The sequence below is a fragment of the Halichoerus grypus genome, chromosome 15, assembly GCF_964656455.1.
Source record: "Halichoerus grypus chromosome 15, mHalGry1.hap1.1, whole genome shotgun sequence".
Lineage (NCBI taxonomy): Eukaryota > Metazoa > Chordata > Mammalia > Carnivora > Phocidae > Halichoerus > Halichoerus grypus.
In genome coordinates, this window is record NC_135726.1 from 53,875,313 (window position 1) to 53,903,153 (window position 27,841).

Genomic DNA, 27,841 nt, shown 5'->3' on the forward strand with positions numbered 1-27,841 from the left:
CAAACAAGCTGCAAGAGGAGGGGTCCCAAACGGGACAGACGGTTGGCGACTGTGGGCTGGGCAGCCAGACAGGCGTGGCAGCAGGTGGGGCGGCCACGGCGCCGGGAGCCGAGCACAAGTCGAGCCGCGCCCCCGCTGGGGGCGCCCGCCGCCCGGGGCGTGGCCTCGCGCAGCCCCGCCTTCCTCGCCGGAGACCGGGCGGGCGGGCAGCTCGCCGCGGTGGCGCAGACATGGCTGCGCTGGTGGAGCCGCTGGGGCTGGAGCGGGGTAAGCGCGCCAGGGGGCCCTGCCCACCGGCGCGGCCCGCGTCCGGGACCTCGGTCCCCGTCCCTCCCCGGCCAGGCCCCCAGCGGGTGGGCGGGCATATCGAGCGGGGGGGTGGGCGGGGCGCCGCGGTTTGTGCGTTTGGGAGGGTCCGTGGGCTTAGCGGGCCCAGGAGGGGCGCCCACAGCACAGCCCTTCCTGTGTGCGTATGGGGTCCTGGGGCGCAGGGCGCCTGGCTGGCCGCAGTCCCCTTGCCCCCGGCGACTCTGCGGGTGTCCGACTGGGACTCGGCTGTCTTTCCCGGGATCTGTCAGCGCTCGCCCTTACTCGGTTTCTGCCGCATCTCTCCGTGCTTCTCTGCGTCTCTGACTCTGTCTCTGCGCCCCGCCCCCGCCCCGCAGACGTGTCCCGGGCGGTGGAGCTCCTCGAGCGGCTCCAGCGCAGCGGGGAGCTGCCCCCGCAGAAGCTGCAGGCCCTCCAGCGAGTCCTGCAGAGCCGCTTCTGCTCTGCCATCCGGGAGGTGAGAGCAGCGCGGCGCCGGGACACAAGCGGGCGGCCGCCGTCCTGGTCGTCGCCCAGAGCCCAGGGACTACGCCTCCCAGCAGCGCCGGGGGCGGCCCGCTTGGGGGTGCCCGCGCTTCAGCTGCGGGGTTCTTCGGGAGTTGTAGTTTCCTCGGGCTCCGGGTTGCTGGGGGCGGGGCCGATCCTTGGGTGGGAGGGTCTGCGGGCTGGACTCTGGAGTTGAAGGGAGGAGGGGCTGGCTGGTGGTTCCCTGGTGCTGCCGTTGTCTTCACCAGGTGTATGAGCAGCTCTATGACACGTTGGACATCACGGGCAGTGCTGAGATCCGGGCCCACGCCACAGCCAAGGTAGGTACCCCCCATGCCATCACTCATGGTATCCACTGAACTGCCTGGTCTAGCTTAGTAACTTCCTCAAGTCAGTCATGCCTGTTTCTTCCTTCATGATTTTTGCCAAATCTATGTACTAGCGTTACTATTATTTACTGGTATTATAATCTCATAAGTTGTACTTGAATGTCATATAACGGCATCTTTAGCAACTTCAAATGTGAACTAGTGCCGCATACCTGACAAGAAGATACCTTTTGGGGCGCCGGGCTGGCTCAGTCCGTTAGGCAACTACCTTCGGCTCAGGTCATGATCCTGGAGTCCCAGGATCACGTTCCGCATCGGGCTCCCTGCTCAGCGGGGAGTCTTTCTCCCTCTGACTCTCCCCCCCCTCATGTGTTCTCTCTCAAATAAATAAATAAAATCTTAAAAAAAAAAAAAGAAGAAGCAGAAGAAGATACCTTTTAACACCTATACAATGAAATAGCATGAAACACTGAAATCTTATTAAACTATAGTTGTATGCTGTTTCTTGCTGCTTCCTGGAGGCTCTCAGCTCCTTCCAGGCCTTGTTTTTCTCTATTAAAAATCGAGATTGGCAAGTGGTGACTATTTAAGACACACTCACACCAGGTGGAGACATTCCCTTTGACATGTCTGAAGCATCCAGAGTGAATTAAGAGAGACTCATTACAATGCAAGCTTGTGCTGAACTGTGGCAGGTGTCCCCTGCGCGGGGAAAGTGATCTGGCCCAAATTGCTCTCCCTGGCCCAGATCCTCCCCGCTCATCTGCCTGTCCACCATGGAGCGGCCCTCACCTCCCAGTGCTTTCTCTCTCCCAGGCCACAGTGGCTGCCTTCACAGCCAGTGAGGGCCACGCACATCCCAGGGTAGTGGAGCTGCCCAAGACAGATGAGGGCCTGGGCTTCAACATCATGGGGGGCAAGGAGCAGAACTCCCCCATCTACATCTCCCGTGTCATCCCTGGAGGTGTGGCTGACCGCCATGGAGGCCTCAAGCGTGGGGACCAGCTGCTCTCAGTGAATGGTGTGGTGAGTGGGGACTGAGGCTGGGCTCACAGTCTGTTCAAGGTAGCACAGTCCCTGCTTTTGACATTCATTCAACAAGCAACGATAGAGTACTGCGTGCTGGGCCCTGCTACAGACCCTGAGAGAAGTTTGCCTCGGCTCCTATATTCAAGGACTCACTTCTTGGTGAGGGAGAGTGACTGGAATAGTCCCAATCTGGGGAGATAATAATGAGGAAGCACAAAGCACCGCGAGAGCCCGAATATGGTCTGTGGTGTAGATGAGGGAAGTTTTTGCAGAGAAAGGAACATTTGAGTTGGGTTTTGAAGGACGAGGAGGAGTTCTCCAGGCAAATAAAGTAGAGAAGACTATTAGCAGCTAAGGGTGTTGTAGGTAGGGGCTGTGACTCTACACTCCTCCGAGCTGAACAGAAAGGGCTTAGGTCTAGTGGAGGATTGGAGCACATAGTTCCTTAAAATCACTGCGTTTAGAAAGAGATGTCAGCACAGCTGGATTGGTAGTGGGGGCCGGCTACACAGGGCCTGAGGACCAGCCTGAGAAGCTGGGACTTCGTCTAAAGGGTTCTGGGGAGCCATGGAAGGCTGTGAAGAGGAGATGGTTAGGCTCAGCTTGGAGGTGTAGAAGGATCCCTTTGGGACTTTATAGGGGATGGACTGAAGGTAGAGACTGGAGGCCAAAAATTCTAGGGAGGAGGCTAGGTGAAAGTCCACTGGGGAGAGGATGAGGCCTGAGCTGGGGCCAGGGTGGTGGGGACAAAAAGGAGGGAGTCAGCAAGAGGGAGGGGGCTGGAGATTAGCAGGCTTCGGGGACAGAGGGGATAAAGATGGACCTGGAGGTCTAGCTTAGTGAGCGAGGGCAGATAGGGCTTGTCCCCGACGTGAAAAACTTGGAAGTTTTTGAGGGAGGACACTGAGCCAAGAATTAATGACTCTCCCCTGAAGACTCGAGGCCTCGACATCTCAGGCTGGTACCAGGCCCACCACCAGTAGGTCCCATTTCCACGGCTGGGGCTGGGTGTGGGTGGTAGGCCCCAGGCCCAGGTGTCTGTGCACTGCCCTGCAGAGCGTTGAGGGTGAGCAGCACGAGAAGGCAGTGGAGCTGCTGAAGGCAGCCCAGGGCTCGGTGAAGCTGGTGGTGCGTTACACACCTCGCGTGCTGGAGGAGATGGAGGCCCGCTTCGAGAAGATGCGCTCTGCCCGCCGGCGCCAGCAGCACCAGAGCTACTCGTGAGCCCTTTGCCACCACACCCCTGGGGCTTCGCTTGCCTCCTTTATCCCGAGTCCCAAACCAGGCCAGTGATTTCTGGGACCTTCCTGGCTACCCCCAGCCCTGGCTCCTCTCCCTGGGGTTCTGACCCTTGACCCCGACCCAGGCTCTCACAAGCCATTCTGGCTACATCCTTTGGGGACTCCCAGCTCACTGTCATCCCAAGATCTGCAGCCTACTCTCTGGAATCCCTCAATCTGCTTCCCTGGGCCCCTGGCTCTGGAACCCCAGTCCTGGTTCTCTCCCAAGCCTCCCCAGGTCCCCTCCCCTGAGCTTGGCTCCCATCTCTTCACCCTCTTTGCAGGTCCTTGGAGTCGCGAGGCTGAAACTACAGTATCTGGACCCTCACCCCGCCCCCTCCCCTGTACAGTATTTATTGTCACCGGCTCCTTATTTAAAGATCTTTGACCCTCACTGAGTGTCTGTGTGTCTGTCCTGCATCCTGGGGTTAGAGTGTCTTGGGATGTGGGGAAGGGAGAGAAGCTGAAGTCTAGAGCAGGTCCGGAAGAAACCCTTTTCCGAGTCTGAGAGCAGAGGTAGAGACTTTCCCCCAAGGTCTGAAGGCGGAGGCTGGCCGGCTTCCTAGGCATAAGTCCAAGGCGGAGGCTGGGGCCCTGTCTGGGTCCGAGTGCGGGGTCATAACCGAAGACAACGCCCCCTGCCCTTAAAGACAGACCGAGGGCGAAGGCCAAGCCCCTTCTGTAGTTGATCTGACAGAGGAGTCCTGAGAAGCTGCAGAGCCGGTGGGCGGCCTCTGTGTGGGCGGGGTGGAGCGAACCATAAGCTTCGTTCGCCAGGGGAGCCCTGCAGGCCGTACTATCATCAGCGTGGGAGGTGGGGGTGCCGCGTGCAGTTCCCGAGGTGGGCGCAGGGGGTTGCAGAACAAGGTGCACTCGCCGACCCGGCATTCACCCCACCTTCCAACCTGAGCGCGTGTCTCCGGGAGCCGCCCCCGCCTTAAAATCCAACCTTTACTCCCACCTCACCGCCGGTCCAGCCCTCGCGTCCCGTGCGGCGCTAGGGCCGACGCGCGCCACCTCCGGGATCCGGGGTCGCAACTCGCATTCCACGCCGCGCGCCACTAGCTCCAGGTGACATCATCCCCCTGCCGGGCTCCGCCTCCCGCCCCAGCCGCCGCACGCCGCGCGCTTATTGGCCGGCGCTCTTCGAGCCCCGCCTTCCGCTCTCCGCCCGCGCGACCCCTCCCAGTCCGTGCGGAGGCGGGGTTTAGCCACCGGCCGGCGCCGACGACGCCTCCCATTGGCCATTCAGAGCCGTCTGTCAGTCTCCTGTTAAAGGGGCCACGACCGCACGGGAGCTGTGGGGGGGGAGGGAGGAGGAATTTTTTTGGGGGGGAGGTGGGATTTGGGGGGCGCTGGTGGGCACCCCTGGATCTGGCGGCTGCGGCCTCGCGGGGGGGAGGCTGAACGGTGATAGGGGCAGGGGGCTATTTTAGGGGGTAGAGGGCTGTTAGACCGTGAGGGGGAGGGGGGGTCCCCAGCGCCCAAGCCGGAGCCAGAGACGCGGAGCCCGCGCGAGCGGCGGAGACAGGGCTCCGGAGCCACAGATTCGGGCCCCGGCCGCCGCCAGGGGCCCCGCCCGGTCCCCCCACCCCACCCCACGTCCCTCCTGCAGCCCAGCTCCGCCCGCAGCCGCCGCGGACCAGGTAGGTAAGAGCCCGGCCCAGCCCGCTTGGCAGCGCCCACCCCGGGGACCCCTCGCCGAGCCTCCCTCGCCTTCCCGAGATCCTGGACTCCCTTCTTTATCCCCGGGGGCTCCGGAGCCCAGATTTCACAGCCCAACCACAGAGACTCAGGCGTGCCCCTCCCGGCTCTCAGAGTCCCCAACCGAACCCTAGAATCCCAGGCGTACTGCCGCCTTGCGCCTCGTCCAGGGCCCAGGAGCCTGGATTTCCCAGTTCAGCTCCGGCAGCCCCCTCTGGACCTACATCCTCCTCCTCGGCCCATTCCCGGGAGCTCCAGACACCTGCCGTGGCTGTGTCAGACCCCCAGCTAGGGCCAGCTGCCCCCCGTCGGGTGTGCATCGTCCCCTATTCGTGCACCCGGTCTGCCCATCTCCAGCTTGAACAGCCAGCCTCCCCCCTCGGTCCAGGCCCGCTCGGCAGCCGCCCTGGACACAGGCCCGCTCTGGAGCTGTCCATGGTCAGCGCACTCGGCAGCCTCACCTCCCCCACCTCCTGCTGCTGCTGCCGCCGGGGAGGGGGCGCCTGCGGTTCGGGGAATACCCCCCGCCGCGCCTTTGACCCGGAGATACCCGGGGCCCTCTGCAACCCGGGCGCCTGGGCCTCAGGGTTCCTCTGGTGAGCCTCTCGTCTCGTCCTCAGTACCCCAGGTTTCTGGGACCCCAGCTGTTTCTTGAGGAGTCAGGGCTTCTGAATGTTCCTGCCTGGTCCACCTTAGGGACCTTGGCATCCAGGGATCTAGCTCCCACCTGGCTCTGGAAGCCCTGTCGGTGCTCACCCCGCCTGTCTGAAGGCCCCAGCTGGTAGCCCCCACTCGCTCAGGACCTGGGAATCCAGTTTCCCAGCTCTTGCCCCCTTTAGAGACCCAGTTCAACAGCCCCTGTGCCCCTCAGGCAAATATACCCAGCTTCCTGACACCCCAGCACTGCCTGCTTAGGGATTCAGGCACCATGACTCTCTCCCTTTCAGGGGCTTGGAATGCAGTTCTTAAAGCAAATCTCTGGCTTCTGCCCACCTTCCCCCTTGGAGACCTAGATGCTTTGTCTCTGGTCCTGCATCCCCTCAGGGACCCAGGAGTTCAGACCCCAGCTTCCGTGTTGCCCACCAAAACCATCTGCCACAATCCTCCTTCCCAACAAGGACTCAGGCTCCAAGCTTCCATCCCCTGTCCTTTATCTCCACAACTATTCAGGAGTCCAGGCCCCCACCAAGTATCTAGCCTGTTAGCTTTTACTCTTAGGGACCCAGGTCCCCCCAGCCTCACAACCCCCATCAACTTGACATCTCTAGTGGCCTTAACAAACCCCTGCCTCATCCCCATATCATCTCAGGCACTGGGCTCCCTGGGGGTTCTCTTCTCTATTCCCTGAGACCCAGGTTCTTGAGATGTTTCCAGCACCCCATCATGATGTTTCCGTCATGATGTCCCATCCTCTGAGTACACCTTCTCAGGCTGATGAGCCAAACATAGACCCCTTCCTCTAGATGTGTTCTGTGACCTAGGTTCATTAGATGATCTAGAACCTATCCACTATCTTCCATATTGCCAGTTAAACTGTGCCCTTGCAATGCTCTAGATTCTTTCTAAATCTTAGAAATTAGATTCTTTATAATTCTTAGATTCTTTCTAAATCTAAATCTTAGAACACTCTCAGTCAATATCTCTGTTCTGTTTTCACCCACGGAATGTTTTCAGTTCTAGGTTAGATGCTAAAATCTGGGCATGTATTTCCCCAGGGGAATTCAAATGTCTTGATAATGCCCCCAAACCAAATTCTGATCCCACCTTCTCCTCACATATGTTCCAAATTTTTAGAAACCAGTACTTGCTTATTCTCTGCTAAAATTTTATTTTAGGTGTGTTCTAGGTTCCAGCCACATCCTTGGCATTGTTCTAGATTCTGTTCTCCTCTCAGGGGCATTCTACATTCTGTGTAGAATATGTGTGTTCCAATTATGTGCTCTACCCTTTCTCCAAATTGCACTATCAATTTTATTTATTTATTTATTTATTTTACTTTATTTTATTTTATTTTTTTTAAAGATTCTATTTATTTATTTGACAGAGAGACAGTGAGAGAGGTAACACAAGCAGGGGGCAGTGGGAGAGGGAGAAGCAGGCTCCCCGCTGAGCAGGGAGCCCGATGAGGGGCTCGATCCCAGGACCCCGGGATCACGACCCGAGCCAAAGGCAGACGCTCAACAACTGAGCCACCCAGGCGCCCTGATTTATTTATTTTTAAAAAGATTTTATTTATTTATTTGACAGAGAGACACAGCGAGAGAGGGAACACAAGCAGGGGGAGTGGGAGAGGGAGAAGCAGGCCTTCCGCTGAGCAGGGAGCTCGATGCGGGGCTCGATGCGGGGCTCGATCCCAGGACCCTGGGATCATGACCTGAGCCGAAGGCAGACGCTTAACTGAGCCACCCAGGCGCCCCTGCACTATCAATTTTAAAATGTACTTTCTTATTTTAGGTTCCATCCACTTCTACAGTCTTAAATCTAAAGGATTCTCACTGAAATGTAGTGCATCTTCCTTTTTCAGGTACTAGATTCTAGGCCCATCCATTCCCACCTTTTCTGTCCATCTTTTCCCTAATGTGACCTTCGTTTAGAACTTATCTCCTGGAGGACTGTGGGCTTCCTCCTCCATCTGGCACTTAAGCATTCTAAGCATGCTCTAGGCTCATCTCCTCTTTTGGAGTCTTCAGCTAGAAATGTCCTCATTTCCAGAACATCTCTCCCCCCTTCCTTTGCCAGCTCAGTCCTTATGCCAGTAAATTCTCAATTCCCAGCATGCTTCTGAATCTTCCCCCAGGCACTTTTAAGTTCCAGGCAAACTCCTTGCTACTTTCTAGGGTTTTTCCCCCCACCTCCAGGGAATGTTCTGAATTCTAGTGTCTATCTTTTGCCTTCTGTCTGTCACCTAGACACATGATAACACCAAGAGTGTGATCCCTGCTATATTCTTTGTTACACCTGCATCCCTGGTAGCTTCTGAGTTCTAGATGTCTCCTGACTAGGTTTGTCATGTGTTACATTAGGTATGTTCTTAGGTATCATCTTGCTCCCCTCTGTGTTTGGGGTTCTTCAGTGACCCAGACCACTCTTTCATTTATTGGATTGCTTTTGACTGGTTCAGGTTCCAGACCTAGGTTCTAGAATATGCCCCTCTACTTGGCCCTATGTGAAGATTTTACCCCAAGCGCACTGTACCTGTGGAAACACATGTCCTTTCTGCACTCTGTACTGTCTTCATGCCATGGCTTTCTAGATCCTACACCCAGCCTTGCTAAATTTTATGTCCTTCTCAGTGAATTTGAAGTTCTAGAGCAGCTTCTCGGAAACATCCTGTGTTGCATCTCCCGAGTAGGTTCTGGATTTTAGATACCATGTTGTTTTTTGACCTCTCTCCTTATAAATATTGTCTTAAATCTGGCCTCTGAGTGCTGGCAAAGACCCAAGGGTGTAGGCATCTAGCTGCCTTCACTCCCAGGTTCCAGGGCCCTCCATCCCCTCCTCTTCTCATTGAAGTCCAAGACCCCAGTTCCAGGTTTTGGACATAGTGTGCACACTGGGTGGGGCTGGGAACTATTCACTGTCAGAACCGGTTATGCCGCTGCCTGGAGGGAGAGAAGGAAAGGAGGGAATAGAGTGAAAGTCTCTCCTGCTTTCGACCAGGCCAGATGGACCCGTCTGACCTGATGTGTGTGGAGGGAGCGGCTCAGGAGACCTCCCTTCATCTCCGCCCACGGCTCATGCACCTAGATTCCTGGGTCCTGGGGGCCTGGACTCTGGGGTTCTGGGGGAAGAGGGGTCTGAAGACTGGGATTTCTGGGTCTGAGGTTGGAGGTTGAAAACTCAGATTCTTGTGTCCCTGTCTGACCCCCAGGATTGGGGAAGAGGTGGCTGAAGGCTCAGACTCCGGGGTTTAGGGGAGAGAAGGGAATTGGGGACCCAGCCTCCTGTGGCCTGAGGTAGGAGGGAGCTGGATCTTGGACTCCTGGGTTGAGGGAGATGGCTAGCAAGTGGAGTGGCTTTTAGATTCTTTTGGAGCTGGGGTCCAGATATCTGGGACATTGGGGGCAGGAGTTGGGCTGGATAGATGAGGACCATCCCTGTGACCCTGTACTGGTACCAGTGACCTAATTCTGTGGCCCCAGTTCTTTGACCTCCTGAAGGCATGGTTCTCAGCTGGGCTTGTCTTCTTACTCATGCGGTGGGTTAATGGGCATTCCCAGCAGGGTCAGAATAGGTAGACTGATTTTCCCACATTGACTCAGGCAATGGGTCACCTGGCTTTGGTTTCTCTGACTAGGCTGGTCCTAGATTTGCTGCCAGGGCCTGGTGGGTTTCAGTTAATCCTGTGCCATGAGCAGAATGGGTGGGCCCCAGTTTCTTCTGTACAATGCCTGGGTTGCCCCACCTCAGCTTCCACTATGGAGTATCCCAGGGGCCGTGCCTCAGTTTCTCTGCCAGTGCCTCGACGAGGCCGGTCTCTGTTCCCTGCCCCCTCCCCACTCCCGCAGGCCAGCACCGCCGCCATGATGTGCGAGGTGATGCCCACCATCAGCGAGGATGGCCGGCGGGGCTCGGCGCTGGGCCCGGACGAGGCGGGCGGCGAGCTGGAGCGCCTTATGGTCACGATGCTCACGGAGCGCGAGCGCCTGCTGGAGACGCTGCGCGAGGCGCAGGACGGGCTGGCTACGGCGCAGTTGCGGCTGCGCGAGCTGGGCCACGAGAAGGACTCGCTGCAGCGCCAGCTCAGCATCGCTCTGCCCCAGGTCTGGGCGGGACCCGGGCGGGGCCTGCGGGAGGCGGGACCTCGACCGCCGAAGGCGCGGAGAGGGCGGTCCGGAAGGGGCGGGACCTGGCGCGTCAAAGGGAGGAGTGCATGGGGCGGGCGCTTGCCGGTGATGGGCGGGGCCTGAACCTCTGGGAGGGGCGGGATTTAGCGGGGAGGGGCGGGGCCTTCAAACTTCCAGGCCTGTGTAATGAGGGACATGGGGAAAGGATTGATCTAATTGTCCGGATCCTACCCACATCTGGACAGGAGTTTGCGGCTCTGACGAAAGAGCTGAACTTGTGTCGGGAGCAGCTGCTGGAGAGGGAGGAAGAGATTGCAGAGCTGAAGGCGGAGCGCAACAACACGCGGGTGAGGGGCGTGGGGGCGGGGCCTAAGCGGGGTGGGCGGAGCCACGAGGTGTTGCAGCCTGACCCATCTTTTTTTACCCATCTTGCCTTCCTGTCTTCTCCTCCCTGCTTCCACTTCCCGGCTGGTCTCCTCTGGTTCCCTCCTTCCTTCACGTCTCCTCCCTTATCTCCATAATTGTTCTTTTCCTACACCATTCCTTCCTTGACCATGGCCCTACCTCTGATATCCCTCTCTCTTCCTGACCTCTCTCCTTACCCCTTTGCTTGGCTCCACTCTTCCTCCATGTGTCCGCCCCACCTGTCTGGACCACCCTTGTCCTCGACCCTGCCTCTCTTCCCTTGCCTCTTTTCCTTGGCCCGGTGACCTAACCCTGTAGCTTCTCCTTGAACACCTGGAATGCCTGGTGTCCAGGCACGAGAGGTCACTGCGCATGACCGTGGTAAAGCGCCAGGCCCAGTCCCCGGGTGGGGTCTCTTCTGAGGTGGAGGTGCTCAAGGCTCTAAAATCCCTCTTCGAGCACCACAAGGCCCTGGATGAGAAGGTATGAGAAACAGAAGAGCCTGGATGCAGAACCTAAGCCCGTGGTTGGCTGGGACTGTCCTGGATAGGAGAGATTCTGTCTGTGATTGGTTGGGGATGTCCTAAGTGGGAAGAATGTTGACTGAGATTGATTGGGACGGGCGACTCAGATTGGGAAATGACTGGTTGAAAAACGAATTTTGGTGGGGACTACCGGTGGGTGGGGCTGCCTTGGTACCTGGTTGGAGCTGCACACCCATTATAGGTAGAGGAATGCTAATGTCGGCCTATCAGGCCGTCCCAGGGGTGTTCGGCCTCACGGTCAGCTGTCCTAGATTGTGTCTGATCCCCATCTCACTCTGTCCCGCTCCCATCCGCAGGTCCGGGAGCGGCTGCGGATGGCGCTGGAGCGGGTGGCGGTGCTAGAGGAGGAGTTGGAGCTGAGCAATCAGGAGGTGGGGGCGTGGCCAAGAAGGAGGAGGGACTAAGGAGCTACCAATGGGGTGGAGCTGATTGGGTGGGTTCAGGGAAAGAACGGACAATGGAGGAAATGGTTGGAGGGGGAAAGTTCGGGCTCTAGAGGACACCGCCACAAGGAGGCTAGGGGGAAGAGTAAGGGTGGACTTCTTCACGCTGGGCAGCTAAGGAGAGATGCAATGAAGGCACAGGGTTTAAAGACAGAGTGTAGGATGGGGTGGCCCCAACAGGACCAGTGCCAGTGGGAAGTAGAGTGGGGGCTCTAGGACTCCCTTTGTCCTGATCTCTGTTTCCCGTTCCCAGACACTGAGCCTTCGAGAGCAGCTGTCTAGGCGCCGGTCGGGGCTGGAGGAGCCCGGCAAGGATGGGGACGGGCAGGTGAGAGGCGGAAGTCCTTCGCCCCCCTTGCTCTTCAAGGATCCCCATCCCTGTGACCTCCACTCAGCCCCCTGACTTTGTGATGGTCCTTTTAATGTTTGGTATGATCCTCACTGCCTCTATGACATCTGAAGTCCTAAGACCCTAATTGGCCTTTGACCTCTGATTCAAGTCACCTAGCTAACTTCTGCGACCTCCAGGCTGATCTTTGATTCCCACCCCCCACCCCCCACCCCGCTCCCCTGCATCAACTTTCCTCTTGTATTCTCTCTATATCTCTGTGTTCCCCACTCTGGGTTCTGTCCCTTCTTCTCTCACTGGTCCCACTCCAGCCCCTTGCCAATGGCCTTGGTCCCGGCGGGGATTCGAACCGGCGCACAGCGGAGCTGGAGGAGGCCCTGGAGCGGCAGCGTGCGGAGGTGTGCCAGCTGCGGGAGCGCCTGGCGGTGTTGTGCCGCCAGATGAGCCAGCTGGAGGAGGAGCTGGGCACCGCCCACCGCGAGCTGGGTAAGGCCGAGGAAGCTAACGCCAAGCTCCAGCGCGACCTCAAGGAGGTGAGGCCGGAGCCCCTGGTGGGCTGCCCTCTGTCCCTCCCTCCCCCTAACCCTCCCCGATCCCCCTTTGCCCAAAGTCACAGAGCTCATGAATGGTGGAACCTGGAATCGGTCCACAAGCTGTGTGGACTCTCCTCCTCTCTGAGCCTCAGTTTGCTCACCTGTAGAATGGGATTTATGACCCTTGCCAGAGGGTTGGCACATGACACATACATGGTAGGCGTTCAATAACTGGTCCGAGATATGTTATCATTGGGAAATTCTCTTGTGCTTTTTTTTTTTTTTAAGATTTTATTTATTTATTTGAGAAAGAGCATGAGTGGGGAGGGGTGGGAGGGGAACGGCAGAGGGAAAGGGAGAAGCAGGCTCCCCGCTGAGCAGGGAGCCCAATGCGGGGCTCTATCCCAGGACCCCAGGATCACAACCTGAGCCAAAGGCAGACGCTTAACCGACTGAGCCACCCAGGCGCCCCACTCTTGTGCTTCTAAGTTGAACTCCTTTTTCTGCATTTCACCCCATCCTGGCTTAGGCCCCTTGATCCTAATTCCTATGCCCCTGGGACTGCTGGGAAATTTAGGGTATGGATTCTGGAAGTCATTGGATGAGAAAGAAGAGCGAGCACTTTATTTTTCATCATCCATTGGGATTTTCACCTCAGATTTTAAACCTGGATGGCCCTGTTGGGAAGTGTGGCCCAACGGGCTCCCAGACATAAGTCCATCTTCCACGAAACCCTGGAGCCCTGTCTTAGGTTTTCTGAGCCTGCACTACCTTGGGGCTCTTGGGAGATGTTTCCTCCCATGTGGAAGGGACTTTTGTTTTTCATGAGACCCTAGGGCACTCGCTCTGTGATTCTAAGCCTGGGCTGTACTAGAAGTTGCTGAAAAATCTAAGGCCTGGATTTTTTTCTTTTTAATTTTCTTTCTTTCTTTCTTTCTTTCTTTCTTTCTTTCTTTCTTTCTTTCTTTCTTTCTTTCTTTCTTTCTATTAGCTTCAGAGGTAGAATTTAGTGATTCATCAGTTGCATATAACTGGAATTTTTTTTAGAGGTAGTTTATTATTATTAGTAGTAGTATTTTAAAGATTTTATGTATTTATTTGATGGAGAGAGAGACACAGCGAGAGAGGGAACACAAGCAGGGGGAGTGGGAGAGGGAGAAGCAGGCTTCCCGCGGAGCAGGGAGCCCGATGCGGGGCTCGATCCCAGGATCCTGGGATCACAACCTTAGCCGAAGGCAGACGCTTAATGACTGAGCCACCCAGGCGCCCCATATTATTATTATTTTTAAGTAAACTTTACCCCAAGGTGGGGCTTGAACTCAGGACCCCAAGATCAGGAGTCACGTGCTCTACTGACTGACCCAGCCAGGCGCCCCTAAGGCCTGGATTTTTGAGGGGAGTGGGCCAAGAAGAGTGGAGACTTCCCATCCATGGGCTTCAGGTCGTCCATACGGGGAGGGTCCAAGACAGTAAGCCCTAGAAGCTCATGGGAGGTGAGGTACCACCATTTTAACTCTCGGGTGGTCGGGGTCCTAAGGTTGGCTATTCCTGGGAGTTCTTGGCAGGGGTGGTTCCACCATTCGGACGCCCAGATAGCAGGAGACTTCATTTCCCAGGATACCCTGGGGTGCCTGATCTAGGGTTCTAAGCCCACACTACCCCGGGGCTTTTTGGGAGCTGTCGTCCACGTGACCTTTGGCCACCCCTGCAGGCGCTTGCGCAGCGGGAGGATATGGAGGAGCGCATCACGACCCTGGAGAAGCGCTACCTGAGTGCCCAGCGCGAGGCCACGTCTCTGCACGATGCCAATGACAAGCTGGAGAACGAGCTGGCCAGCAAGGAGTCGCTGTACCGGCAGGTGGGGGCACGGCCAGGGAGGTGACGTGGGGGCGAGGCCGCGGCCTGTGTGACCTAGCTCCTCTCCTTCCCCCTCCACCCCCCACCCCCATCTCCGTCCCCCCTCAGAGTGAGGAGAAGAGCCGGCAGCTGGCGGAGTGGTTGGACGACGCCAAGCAGAAGCTGCAGCAGACCCTGCAGAAAGCGGAGACCTTGCCCGAGATAGAGGCCCAGCTGGCCCAGCGCGTGGCAGCGCTCAACAAGGTGAGGAGAGGCCTGGGGCGGGAGTGTGGGGGGGTGGGGTAGAGGGGTGAGGCCGGGCCTTCAGGCTGGAGGGGTAGGAAACTTGCCGCTGGGATTCTGGGGAAAGGGGCGGGGCCGGGGGTCTAGGAAAGTGAGGGAACTTGGAATGGGGTCAGGGCCTGGAGGTTTGTGGGGTGTTCTCTAGTCCGGACTGACAGGATGGCCTGGAACGCAAAAGAGACAGAACAGACCCCGAGGAGGGGACAGGGCGCGAATCTTAGCGCGGGGTCTGGAGTCTCTCGGGGGAGGAGCCTGGGGCTCGGGGGGCGGGGCCTGGCGCCGAGCCTTGGAAGAGGCGGGGCCTGAGCCTGACTGGGTCCCAGTGGGGCAAAGTCAGATGCCGCTGGCTTCCTGTCCACTAGGCTGAGGAACGTCATGGGAATTTTGAGGAGCGGCTTCGGCAGCTGGAGGCCCAGTTGGAGGAGAAGAACCAGGAGCTGCAGCGGGTGAGGGGGCGGCCGGCTGCAGGGTGGGTGGGGCTTTGCAGCTGAGGCCGGAGCTTAGATGAGGGGGTAGAGTTGGGGGGGCGGGAGCTGAAAGCAGGGGCGGTGCTCCGGGCCAGGTGGGCTTGAGCATCCCTGTCCCGCTGTCCTTTGGGCAGGCCCGGCAGCGGGAGAAGATGAACGATGACCACAATAAGCGGCTGTCAGAGACTGTGGACAAATTGCTGAGCGAGTCCAACGAACGGTTACAGCTGCACCTCAAGGAGCGCATGGGGGCGCTGGAGGAGAAGGTGTGCCCCAGCCCCAGACTTAAGTAACCTCCAATCCTAGACCTCATCTTGCCGCAATCCCGGGGCCCCAGACCTTTCCCCAAACCGTTAGTTGAGATCTCGAATCTGGGCATCTAGAATTTGAATTCAACAGACTTCTCGGGTCTGTACCTGGTCTAAACACCCCAAGAGCCTGGGGCACCCATACCTTGAGTTCTTGGCTTTTCCCCAAGCCTCTGACCCTTTGGACTCTCACACTTTGAAGATTATTTATTTATTTATGTATGAATGTATGTATGTATTTGTTTATTTATTTTAGACAGCAGGGGTGGGGGCAGAGGGGAAGGAAGAGGGAGAGAATCTCAAGCAGACTTCCACTGACCGCAGAGCCCCGATTGGGGGGGGTGGGGAGGGCTTGATTTCACGACCCTGAGATCATGACCCCAGACGAAACCAAGAGTCAGATGCTCAACTGACTGAGCCACTCAGGCGTCCCTGGACCCTCAAACTTTGAATCTTTATTACACAGGATGCTGGATTCTGGGGCTCCCAGGCATTACCTTCCTTAGATGCATCTTTGGCCCCACAAGCCCCATGCCCTCCAGCTCACCACTCACACCCACCTCATTCCCCTGGGGTCACCTTTGGCCAGTCTCTGGACACTTACAGCCCCAGGATATGCCTCTTCCAGGCTCCACCCCCTCACTGCACCCCTGTCCTCCACAGAATTCACTGAGCGAGGAGATTGCCAACATGAAGAAGCTTCAGGATGAACTGCTGCTCAACAAGGTAAGGAGGGGTCTGGAGGAGAGGGCATGGGGGCCTAGGACCAGGGACATGGAGCAGGCATTGCTGGGGGACGGCATTAGCCAGGCTGGGAGGGGCTATTCCTCAGGGACAGGGCTGATTCTGACCTGACACCTCCAACTTCCTCCCACCAGGAGCAGCTCTTGGCAGAGATGGAGCGGATGCAGATGGAGATCGACCAGCTGCGGGGGAGGCCACCATCCTCCTACTCCAGGTGACACTAGTCCTTCTGCCTCACCCTTGCTCATAGGAGCCCCCTTGGCCAAGCTCATCCTTTCTGATCTCCAAGTCTTCCCCACCCCCCTGTCCTCCCAAGGCTTTCACTGACTCCTGTTACTCTTGACACCTGACTTCATGGCCTCTGACCTCTGACTTCAGATCCCTCTCCCAGTCCTCTGACCCCAGGCCTTTTCCCATGACGCCTGACCTCTCTGCCCTTTTCCTGACCCCTTGGTCTCTGACTGCCTTCTCCATGCCACAGGTCTCTCCCTGGCAGTGCCCTGGAGCTCCGTTACTCCCAGGCACCCACATTACCTTCTGGTGCCCACCTGGACCCCTATGGGGCTGGCAGTAGCCGGGCAGGCAAGAGGGGCCGCTGGTCAGGGGTCAAGGATGAGCCCTCCAAGGTCAGCAGCCACTTTTGGGGCCCGGACTGAGCAGGGGGTGGGTGGGCAACAGTAGGAAATGGAGTCTAATACGTGGGGCTCTGGAAGGGGACTGGGCTGAGAAACAGCATCTCCTGGACCCATGTTGTCTTTTTTTTTCCTCCTGCAACTCCATCCTCTCTACTTGCCTGACGTCTCTTCATGTGGATATCCTGCTACGTGGTGAGAACCTTAGCGGAATGATGAGGTGGGGAGAGGGGCGGTGAGTGGGGGATGGGCACGGTGTAGAATCCTAGAATGGGGGTGCAAGGTGAAGAAAGGAAGCGGCCTGGGTCAAGGGAAATGGTAGAATCAGGGGACGGGGTAGAGTCCTGGATAGGGCAGTCAGTCAAGGAAAGGGACTTGTCAAGAGACAAAGCTGGGCTGGGAAAAGTGTGTGGGCTGGATCACAAGGTGAGGCCAGTCTTTGTCAGGGGACACAGGCAGGGTCGTGGAGGGTGGACAAGGTCAGTAGAGGTGAGGGAAGCCCCAGCACCTGACATCCTTCTGTCCCCACACAGAGACAGGAGTGGGAGCGGTCTGCCCCTGCAGGGTCCATGCCACCCCCATTCCCTGGGGAGCTGGATGGCTCAGATGAGGAGGAGGCTGAGGGGATGTTTGGGGCTGAGCTGCTCTCCCCCAGTGGACAGGCCGATGTGCAGACGCTCGCCATCATGCTTCAGGAGCAGCTGGAAGCCATCAACAAGGAGATCAAGTGAGCACTGACTGGCCCAGTCCTTCTCCACCCTGCCTGAGCTGACCCTGTAGCCCCTCTGAAGGCCTGAGCACATCTCCTCTCTTACTATCCTCAAGGAACTCCCCCAGCCCAACACTCCCTCCAGTAACTAGGAATCCTCAAGATATACCCAGAAGTCTCCTATCTATCTAGTCCCTATCCAGTATTCACAATTTCCCAATACACCAATGACTGCATTCCCAAATACCCAAGTTCTCAAGCCAGTACACCAAGAATCCTCCAGCACACCCTGGATGTTATGGCTTCACACAGCTAGTACCCAGAGTCTCCCAGAACCTCAAGAATCTCAACACAACACAAGGTCCCCAATCCCAAACACCAAGAATCTCATCCTAATACTTCAAGAACCTCAATTCAAGATAACAAGAATTTCGACTTAATATAACAAGAATCCTCGATTTATCACGAATCCCCCACTGACATAAGGTCTACCCTGCTTTCCCAGAAATTGCCCTCCTTGGCAATTCTCTAACAACACACTCTCCATGGGAAATATACCAATATGACCACGACTTTCCATCCAAAGTCATTGCGAGTTGAGGTATTGATCCACATACCAGATGACTCCATGAACTTCCCAGATCCTAGGTTGACCTCAGAGTCCCTGATCTCCCCCGATCTTATTATGATCTTGCTCTTTCTTTCCTCCTTGGAATTGGACCTCTTTCCCATAGTGAGCTTTTTTATGACTTTATAGAACCATGTGGTTACCATCATGGGAGCCTTGATGCAGACCCTGATCTTCCTGTTGTCCCTCATCTCCCAGTGATCTCCTGAGCCTATCATGACCCCTTGACTCCCCTTTAACCTGTGAGGCCGTGATGAATCCATCAAGACCCTCTAACCTGATTATGCTTTCCTCAGAATTCTTCCCCACCCTCCCCGCCCCCCCCAGCCTACCTGCCCTTTGGGATCCCCAGACTCTGTCTCCCATTGCTTGCCTCTCTGTTCTCTCACCCGGTCTGCCCCCTTTCCCTCCTCAGGCTTATCCAAGAGGAGAAGGAGACAACGGAACAAAGGGCAGAGGAGCTGGAGAGCCGGGTGTCTGGTTCTGGCCTGGACTCCCTGGGCCGCTACCGCAGTAGCTGCTCACTGCCCCCCTCCCTCACTACCTCTACCCTTGCCAGCCCCTCCCCTCCCAGCTCTGGCCACTCAACGCCCCGTCTGGCACCCCCTAGCCCTGCCCGTGAGGGCACCGACAAAGCTGTGAGTGTTCTGAAGTCTCCTCATTTTGGTGGGGTGGCCTGGGGAGGGGGGAGATCGGAGACAGGGCTCCCCAAGCAACAGCAACAAAAACCCCTCACACCAGTGATTTTCAAAAGCAACCTTAGCTTTTCCTACAAGTTCCAACTTAAAGGGTGTAAGGGGGGAGGCTGAGCCACGGGGTTTCTGAACCCTAACTTGTACTTTAGTCAGATCTGGCCTTTTTTTTTTTTTTTTTTTTAAGAATTTATTTATTTATTTGACAGAGAGAGACACAGCGAGAGAGGGAACACAAGCAGGGGGAGTGGGAGAGGGAGAAGCAGGCTTCCCGCTGAGCCAGGAGCCCGTTGTGGGGCTCGATCCCAGGCCCCTGGGATCATGACCTGAGCCGAAGGCAGACGCTTAACAACTGAGCCACCCAGGCGCCCCCGATCTGGCCTGCTTTTACCTGTTGTGTGCATTAGGTTTCTTCATAGGTTTTGTTTTTTTGTTTTTTGTTTTTTTAAGGTTTCCGTGACTAAACATACACTTGAGAGCTAATATTAGATCCTCGGAATTGATCTTTGAGGAGGAATAAGACATATTAGCCCTATGTTATTGCCTTAAACCCAGTTTTCTGGCTTCCAGAATGTGTAACTCATTAGCTTTCCTATAGTCTGAGCAGATCCCACTCCTGACACCAAAAGCTAGGATACATAAAAACTGGCTGCTCAAGCTCCAGGCGGACTCATTGCCTTTATGTTTCTGCAACTCACCCCTATCTGATCTAGGCTACCTTCAGAAGTGGTACCCAAAGCCAGGGACATCCCAGACACCCCCTGGTAGATATCCCCACTAATGAAGAGCCCCCAGCATGACCCTTCCAATGCATTTCAGCCTCTCTGCCTTTCTGTGCCCAGAATCATGTCCCCAAGGAGGAGGCTGGGGCTCCACGAGCGGAGGGGCCAGCCATCCCAGGAGACACCCCACCTCCCACTCCCCGCTCTGCCCGCCTTGAGAGAATGACACAGGCCTTGGCACTGCAGGCGGGATCCCTGGAAGATGGGGGACCCTCACGGGGAAGGTCAGCAGGGACAATGGATGGGATGGGGAGGGGTTTGCTCGGGAAGATGTGTCAGGGGAATGGACAAGGACTTGGGAGGAAAAGAGACATCCCAGATGGGGTCTGCCCTCACTCCGTCCTGTTCACCCAGTGAAGGCACCCCAGATTCCCTGCACAAAGCCCCCAAGAAGAAGAGCATCAAGTCATCCATAGGCCGTCTCTTTGGCAAGAAGGAGAAAGGGCGAATGGGACCTCCAGGCCGGGACAGCTCTTCTCTGGGTGAGGACCCTGATGCCAACCCTATCTCCCTTCCTCTCTCCCTTCTTTCCTTCCTCTCTTCCTTCCTTCTTCGTTTGCACAAATTCACTTGACATTCATCTGAGTCTTCATTCATTTGATAACTCATAGGATGTGAAAGGGGCAAGCAGGACTTGGTGGAGGTAGAGGGAAGGAAGAGGGACAAGGACAGGGCACTCTGAGGCCTGCCTGGGGGACTGGAGGTGGGGAGCTAAATGAATTTTATGATTGCATTTACCTATTTTTTAAATAGGGAAAGAGAGAGGACCACCTAAAGGCAGGGCAGATGGTGGGCTGGAGCCTGCTTATACTGGCTTGTGAAAGCCAAGAGTTCAATTTTCTGTAGTTTTATGGGCTGCCTGACCTTACATCGGTACCCTGAAATTAATGGAATTCTTTACACCATGGAAATTGGCAAACACCACAAAGCAGGAAATACGCCTTCCCTCCCTCCCTACCTCCATTCCTCCCTCCCTGCCTCTCTCCCAGGGAGCCGGTGGTTAAACAGTTACCAGTATCCCACTGCCACCTTACTGAGGCCAGCCCAGTGAATCCAGCCCCATTTTGGGGATGTCTCCAATTCCCTGCCTGGGAGGTGAAATTGGTTCCTGTTTGGCTTTATCACTCCCTCGGGGCCTCTAAGTCGCTGGCCTCCTTCTCAGCACCCTGGACACCAGAGAGTCTCCTTCCTGCTTGATTCTCTCCAAACTCTGGCCCCTCCCTGCCTTCAGCAGGAACACCCTCGGACGAGACACTGGCCACGGACCCTCTGGGGTTAGCCAAGCTGACGGGCCCAGGAGACAAGGACCGAAGGAACAAGAGGAAGTGAGTGTGTGTGTGTATAGGGTGGGCAGGGGGGGAATGGGGGAGACCACTTACAGAGATTCACTTTTTTTTTAAACCTTTTTTTTTTTTTTAAGATTTTATTTATTTATTTGACAGAGAGACACAGCGAGAGAGGGAACACAAGCAGGGGGAGTGGGAGAGGGAGAAGCAGGCCTCCCGCCGAGCAGAGAGCCCAATGCGGGGCTCGATCCCAGGACCCTGGGATCATGATCTGAGCCAAAGGCAGACGCTTAATGATTGAGCCCGCCCAGGCGCCCCTTTTTTTAAACCTTCTTCCAAGTTTTCTACCTTAATAAAAAGTGCTTTGGGGGCTCAGTTTGGCAGCCCATATACTAACATTAGAACGATCCAGAGAAGATTAGCATGGCCTCTGCGCCAGGATGCCAGGCAAATTCATGAAGCATTCCACTGAAAGAACTGTGCTTTAGAGGGGGTTTGTGGGAAAGGACGGCTGGGGGTCTCTGCCCCTGAGAGCTCCTGCCCTACTAGGCCTCTGTCCCCAGGCACGAACTTCTGGAAGAGGCCTGCCGCCAGGGCCTGCCCTTTGCTGCTTGGGATGGGCCCACTGTGGTCTCCTGGCTGGAGGTACTGGGGTCCAGAAATGCCATGACTCTTGATCCCCAACTCCTGTAACGGCCCTGCCACTAGGGGTCACTGGGTGCCACCCAGCATCCTCTTCCTAGCCTGGGATGGGGGGTGGGGTGGGGGTGGGCGGAGGGGGATGAGGCCCTGGGGGAGGTCAGCCTTCCTGTTGATCTAAACAGCTTCCTCCTCCTCGTGCCCCCACCCCTGCGCCTCTGACCATGCCCCCTCGGTCCTGCTGTCCTGTTGTCTCTCTCTGTGTCTCCCACATCTCTCTCTCACTGTATGGGATTCTCTGTCTGTTGTTTTGCCTCTCTCCCCATCTCTGTGTTTTTGTCCTTCCCCACATTTCTTCCCACGTCTCTGGGTCTTCCCGTGTCTGTCTCCCAATGTCTTTTGCCTCTTTCTCTCTCCACCCCTCTTTCCCCGGTGACTCTGGCGTTACCCTCTGATCCCCCCCGCTTTATTCCCCGTGTCTCCCTCTGACTCCCTCTTGTCTTGTTTGCCTTGCCCCATCTCTATCGCTTCTCACCGCTAACATTCCCACCTCTCCATCTCCCTCTTTCCTTTTCTTTATGTCTCTCCGGTGTCTCCCTCAATATTGTCTCTGCCTCTCCGTGTGTGTCTCTTCCTTCCCTCTCCCCGCCTCCCTCCTTCCTTCTGTCCAGCTGTGGGTAGGCATGCCTGCATGGTATGTGGCCGCCTGCCGGGCCAACGTCAAGAGCGGTGCCATCATGGCCAACCTGTCGGACACGGAGATCCAGCGGGAGATTGGCATCAGCAACCCGCTGCACCGGCTCAAGCTGCGCCTCGCCATCCAGGAGATGGTCTCACTCACCTCGCCCTCAGCGCCCGCCTCCTCCCGCACGGTCAGTGTCTGCAGGCCAATCCCAACCCTTGCTGCCTCGGGGCCCCGCCTCTTGCCCGCAGACTAGCCAATCCTGGGCTCGCTCACTCCAGATCTGTCTCGCAGACCTTCTCCGCCTTGTGTCTCACCTGGATTGGATTATCTCGGGGGTCGTGGCGTGGGGGAGTCCCTTCTCAGGTCTCCCTGCGTCCCCTCAACCTCGGTCTTGTCTTACACAGACAAGACCCCATCTGGGAGAAAAATTCAAAAGCATATGGTTCCTTACAAAGTCCTTGATGAGGGCACCCCCCCTCTCCTCCCCACCCACCTCTGACTCGGCTCCTTGGCTAGTGCTACTCCTTGGCTCCTTTCCTCAGAGCACTTCTCCCCCTGTCTCTCCTTCTCCTCGAGGTCTCATCTCAAATGTCACTGCCTCCAAGAAGCCTCCCTAACTCAACAACTAAACTAATCACTCGCCCCATCACCCCAGCACATTAACACCTAATTTTTCCCCACAGTGTTTATGGCCTTCTAATAGTTTATCCTTTTGTTCCGTGCCGAAACTTCTGTGTGCTATGCCCAGTTCAGCAATTGTTAACTCCTCGCCCGACTTGCTGTTTGCGTGTGTGTGTTTGTGTGTGTATCTGAGACCCTCCAGTGTAATTTGTGGACATCATTACTGGTTAGCCCAAAAAATTACTTCACAGGGCATCTTCTAACAATAAGAACATTCTCCTACGCAGCCACCGCGCCCTTATACCTAGGAACGTGACCATTATTGTCAATTTCATCTCTTCGGTCTATTTTCAAATTTCCCCTCGTGTATCCCAGACCCTACAACTGTGCCTGGCACTCATGAGGAGCTACATAAGTGTCTGAATCAATGTATGAAGTCCTAACTCGTGGGGCTGTTGGGGGCAGGTGCTCAGTAAATGCGAACACACATCCCTTACCCCCCACCCAAACTTTTGTCCCACCCCACTGCTGTATCTGCCACCTCGTTCTGAACGTCACTCTGCATACATCTGTGTGAGGTCAGAGAGGTGATGTTGCGCCCAAGGCCACACAGCAAAATACCCGGGTAGGGCCCCAATTCAAACCTGAGCTTGCCCGACCTCAAAGTCCATGTTCTTTTGCCTGGTATAGAGCAGGTGCTCAATAAATGATCATTCGGTTTTTCTTTCACTGCCTGGCCCAGAGCAGTAACTGGCCTGAGTCAGAAAGCAGAATGTATATAAATGGACCTGGCCTGGGCCTCTAGGAACACCCCTCCCCCATCCAGAAGCCTTCTCTCAACCCCCATAACACCCCTCGCCCCTCAGTCCACAGGAAACGTGTGGATGACGCACGAAGAGATGGAGTCCCTTACGGCCACGACCAAGCCTGTGAGTGACCCCTGCCGGCGGCTTTGGGAGTGGCACTAACTCTCCCTGCGGAGGGGTGGGGGGGCGAATCTCTGGCTGTTCGTCCGTCCGTTCGTCCCTCCCGCCCTCCTCCACCTGCCCCTTAACCCACCCCTTCTCTCCCCTTTTCCCACTAACGGGTCAGGAGACCAAGGAGATCAGCTGGGAGCAGGTAGGGGGCGCGGGGCGGGACGTGGGCGCATGAACAGGTTGTGCACGCTGCATGCACGCCCCTCCTTCCCCAAGCCCCGCCCCCCCTCCCCCCCAGCGGGAGCGTTCCATCATCACGGCGGGGGTCGCTGCGTGGAGCCGTGCTGTGGACCCGTCTCATTGTGGCTTGGTGGGGTTCAGGGGGTTGGGGGGGAAAGCCTGGACTAGTCCATTGTTAGCGTGGGGCTCGGGCCATTCCATTATCGTGGGGTTGCGGGGGCTGTTCCACTGCTGTAACTAGAGGGAGACCTTTTCTCTCTGATTGAGGGGGAGTGGGACTGTTCCAGTGTACTGGGGCCAAGGGGGGAGCATACTGGGGAGGGGCCGCAGGTCCCGCTGAGAAGTCGGGGAGGAGGAGAAGCTACACTTTGTTCTCATAGATGAACTAGGTTGGACTAGGGTCTTGGTTTCCAGTCGGGGGCCGGTGTTGATTGTTTCCTTACGCTAAAGGGAGTGAAGGACTTTGGGCTGATCCAGAATACTGTCCTGGGCCAGATGTAGCATTAGACTAGTATTTTTGGACCGTGCAAGAGTGATGGGCGGGTCTATTATCGTTTGTTGTGGGGAGAACTACACTGGAAGAATCCGTTGTCCTGACTTGGGGGAGAAGCGATGTTGGACTGACCCACTGTTCTGAGCTGGGACAATGCTAGACTAGTGCCTCTCACCCCTTACTGTTCCGGTAACCGAAGGATCTGGTGGGAATGCAGCTTCTGATTCCGTAGCCTGGGGTGGGGTCCTAGATCCTACAGTTCTGGCCGGTGCACAGGTGATGGTGATGCCGCAGGTCCAAGGACCGCACTTTGAGTAGACAAGGGTCTATTCTGTGATTATGAAGGAGTAGGAGACCCCTGGATTGGTCCGTTGTCCTGAGCAGAGATTAACCCATGTCCTTAGGTGGGGTGGAAAAAGAACCACCTTGGGTCAGGGGGTAGGAGTGAACCCTCTCATACATACATGGGAAGGGGTCAGAGGGCCTGACCCTTCCCCCACCTGCCCATGGCCCCAGATCCTGGCATATGGTGACATGAACCACGAGTGGGTGGGGAACGACTGGCTACCCAGCCTGGGGCTGCCCCAATACCGCAGCTACTTCATGGAGTCGCTGGTGGACGCCCGCATGTTAGATCATCTTAACAAGAAGGAGCTCCGGGGCCAACTCAAGATGGTGGACAGCTTCCACAGGTGGGGGCTGCCTGGCCAGTGGGGACAGTCCAAGGGAAAGCCTCACTCCCAGAGAGTCTTTGGCCAATGGGACTGGTGATGGGAACGTCCTGGGACTATCTTTGGCCCTTTAGCCCGGATTCTCAGGAAATCCTGACTTCTGTGCCCCTTCCACCAATGAGATGGCCCGCTAGGCAAAGTCCAAATCCTCAGACAGCTTGGCTCGTTAACCCCATACCCTGTCCACGTTATCCAATAGGAACTGCCTGTTGAAAATACCCCAAATCCTGGGAAGGTCAGCAATCCCGAAAACCGACCCAGTGGGACAACTCCCCAACCTTTCCCAGAAGGACCACAGCCAGTGGGGAGGGGCGAAGCAGCAGCCATTGGGGTTGTGAAGGCTCCTCTGTGACCCCACTTTCCCCACTGTTCAGGGTGAGTCTGCATTATGGGATCATGTGCCTGAAACGGCTCAATTATGACCGGAAGGACTTGGAGCGGAGGCGGGAAGAGAGTCAGACCCAGATCCGAGGTGAGTAGGCGTAGAAGAGTCCCCCGCCCCCCAACCCCCCAAGCCAGGTGGCGGAGTTTGGGGCTGGTGGGGAGGAGGTATGATTAAGGGGGGGGGAGGGGGAGCGCCGGGCCTTTTGCGAGGGGGTGGAGCCAGCACAGGGGGCGTGGCCAGGACAGGAAATGGCCGTGACAGGTGGGCTAAATTGGACCGACCGGCGCTGAGAGTCCCTTCTGTCCCAGACGTGATGGTGTGGTCCAATGAGCGGGTCATGGGTTGGGTGTCCGGGCTGGGACTGAAGGAATTCGCTACGAACCTCACGGAGAGCGGGGTGCACGGGGCGCTGCTGGCCCTGGACGAGACCTTCGACTACTCCGACCTGGCCTTGCTCCTGCAGATCCCCACGCAGAATGCGCAGGTGAGCTGCGGCTCGGCCCGGGGCACACTGGGCACCCCCACCTCGCAGACTGCACGCTGCCACCCTTCTTCCACCTCTCGTCCCCAGGCCCGGCAGCTCCTGGAGAAGGAATTCAGCAACCTCATCTCCCTGGGCACAGACAGGCGGCTGGACGAGGTGGGCGCAGCCCCAGCCCTGGAGGCTCAGCTCCTAGCGGCACCTGCAGTGTCTGAGCTGAAGGAGTGGGGCTTGACTGCCGGCGGGAGGCGGCTGGAGGCGGGACTAGGGCAGGGGCGGGGTTAAAGGCGGAAACCCGAGAGGGGTGGAGTCAAAGGAAGGGGCTGAGTCAGAACCCGGCCCCGGTCGCTCATCGTCGGCCCGGCCCCTGTACCTAGGACAGCGCCAAGTCCTTCAGCCGCTCCCCATCCTGGCGGAAGATGTTTCGAGAGAAGGACCTACGAGGCGTAACCCCCGACTCAGCTGAGATGTTGCCCCCCAACTTTCGTTCGGCCGCAGCGGGGGCCCTGGGATCTCCGGGGCTCCCTCTCCGCAAGCTGCAGCCCGAAGGTGGGCGGCACCCCGATGCGACAGCCCCTCCCCCCTTCCCCTTGCTCCGTGTGGGAAAGGGACCAACTCTACATTCCAGAAGCCTCCCTCCAAGTTCTGAAATGGCCTAGTCCTTTCTCCCCGACCCATGACGAATGGATTGCTCAGTATGCCAACTCCCTCCTCCGGGTGTGGAATGGATTAATCCCGCACCCCCTTTCCGAAGTGGGAAATGAGTTGGCCCACTGTCACCTGTGGCACCTGAGATGAATCCAAGGCTGCGGGAAGGGGAAGGAAGGAACCCGGCGTGGAGCCAAGCGTTGTCATTTCGGGAGGGGAAATCCAAGAGAGGGCGCTTGGGGTTAAAGATCAGAGAAACCCTGCCGTGTGTGTGTGTGTGTGTGTGTGTGTGTGTGTGTGTGTGTGTGTGTGTGACGCGCGCACCAGACCAAACCACTGCTCGCTCTCCCTGTAGGCCAGACTTCTGGGAGCTCCCGGGCAGACGGCGTTTCGGTCCGGACCTACTCCTGCTAGTGTAGGCCTCCAGGTGAGGACTGTGCTGGGCGACCTTGGGGGTTCGGGGCGGCACAATGGATTTTCACTGCTCCACGTACTGCCCCGGCGTCAATGCAGGTGACCTCACTCGGATGGAAGAATCTTCCAGAGGCTGGGCTGTTCCCCCTCCTGCCCAGAGTATGGTCTCGCCGGGGAGAGCGGGCGGGGGAGCTCGCGCCGCGGACCGGACCATCTGTACAGACGAGCGGGGAGTGCGCGTCCCCGCCTCACAAAAGGACTGGGCCTGGACCAAACCACACGAACTGGACTGAGAGGGGGAACGAAGAGGGCAGGAAGAAATCCCGCCCCAAACTTCCGCCTCCCTTTTCTCTACTTTGTAATTTATTGATCAGTTTCCGATGGGAGATGGGTGCCCTTTCCCCGCGGGAAGGGAGCGGGGCTTCCCTCCCGGGCCGCATGCTAGGAGAGGCTGCCCGCTCCCCTTTCTCCTCCCCAGTCGCGGGGCCCAAGTCTTCCTTCTTCGTCCGAAAGGAGGGGAGGGGGGACTCGCTGCTACAAGCCTCGCCCCATGTGCCACTCATCCCCGCCCCGCCGCGTCAGGTCGCCGGTGCCTGGGGTCAGCTGCGGGCGGAGTCCCCCCTTCCTCCCCAGTGTCTCGTGTCCCCGGGGCCTCTCCGCCCCCCGTGCTGTGGCCGTGTCCGTGCCCCGGGGGTAGGGGGTGCAGAACTGCGCTCCCGGTTCCCCTCCGGCTCCGGGGTTTGCATGGGAGAATCCTCTTTCCACGATGCCACTGGGCGACGTGGCGTGGGGGGAGGGAGGACGGTGGGGGAGCCCTCGCCCGAGACTCTTGGTCGGCCTCCCTGCCCCAGGTGTCACTCAGTGATCACGGGTAAAGAGAACTGTTTCAAAAAGCTCCCGTCTTGACTGATTTATTTGTCAGGACCTTAGGAAAACCGACCTCCTCAAGAACCCGGGAGGCCAGACCATTCCTCCCTCAGACC

General features: G+C 57.2%; 3 protein-coding genes and 1 non-coding gene across 5 annotated transcripts; 3 read left to right on the forward strand and 1 right to left on the reverse strand.

The window, feature by feature from the left end:
• The first annotated feature begins 149 nt into the window (after positions 1 to 149).
• LIN7B (lin-7 cell polarity scaffold B) lies at positions 150 to 3,845 on the forward strand. The gene is made up of 6 exons (XM_036068296.2): positions 150 to 267; positions 666 to 784; positions 1,062 to 1,133; positions 1,959 to 2,168; positions 3,228 to 3,391; positions 3,736 to 3,845. The coding sequence occupies exons 1-6, from the start codon at positions 231 to 233 to the stop codon at positions 3,755 to 3,757; spliced, it is 624 nt and encodes a 207-aa protein (XP_035924189.1). The 5' UTR covers positions 150 to 230; the 3' UTR covers positions 3,758 to 3,845.
• C15H19orf73 (chromosome 15 C19orf73 homolog) lies at positions 3,840 to 5,475 on the reverse strand. Its single transcript, XM_036068311.2, is given in 3 exon segments — positions 3,840 to 4,305; positions 4,308 to 4,448; positions 5,380 to 5,475. Coding segments are annotated over 3 exon segments (447 nt in total). The 3' UTR covers positions 3,840 to 4,095.
• PPFIA3 (PPFI scaffold protein A3) lies at positions 5,000 to 27,752 on the forward strand. 2 transcript variants are annotated; one of them, XM_036068286.2, is made up of 30 exons: positions 5,000 to 5,097; positions 9,664 to 9,918; positions 10,188 to 10,289; positions 10,666 to 10,830; positions 11,189 to 11,263; positions 11,589 to 11,663; positions 11,996 to 12,217; positions 13,929 to 14,075; positions 14,183 to 14,317; positions 14,719 to 14,802; positions 14,958 to 15,089; positions 15,795 to 15,857; positions 16,010 to 16,089; positions 16,357 to 16,501; positions 17,047 to 17,234; positions 18,260 to 18,482; positions 19,379 to 19,542; positions 19,673 to 19,800; positions 20,553 to 20,643; positions 21,168 to 21,249; positions 21,915 to 22,115; positions 23,416 to 23,478; positions 23,642 to 23,668; positions 24,716 to 24,891; positions 25,305 to 25,402; positions 25,624 to 25,799; positions 25,887 to 25,955; positions 26,174 to 26,345; positions 26,800 to 26,871; positions 26,958 to 27,752. In XM_036068286.2, the coding sequence occupies exons 2-29, from the start codon at positions 9,679 to 9,681 to the stop codon at positions 26,856 to 26,858; spliced, it is 3,582 nt and encodes a 1,193-aa protein (XP_035924179.1). In that variant the 5' UTR covers positions 5,000 to 5,097; positions 9,664 to 9,678; the 3' UTR covers positions 26,859 to 26,871; positions 26,958 to 27,752. The 2 variants fall into 2 exon arrangements, with proteins under 2 accessions (XP_035924179.1, XP_035924178.1); XM_036068285.2 differs by having other exon boundaries at positions 5,002 to 5,097; positions 20,550 to 20,643.
• LOC118520303 (U6 spliceosomal RNA) lies at positions 20,973 to 21,079 on the forward strand. The gene has a single exon (XR_004909591.1). It is a non-coding gene; the product is annotated as a U6 spliceosomal RNA (small nuclear RNA).
• Positions 27,753 to 27,841: the final 89 nt, after the last annotated feature.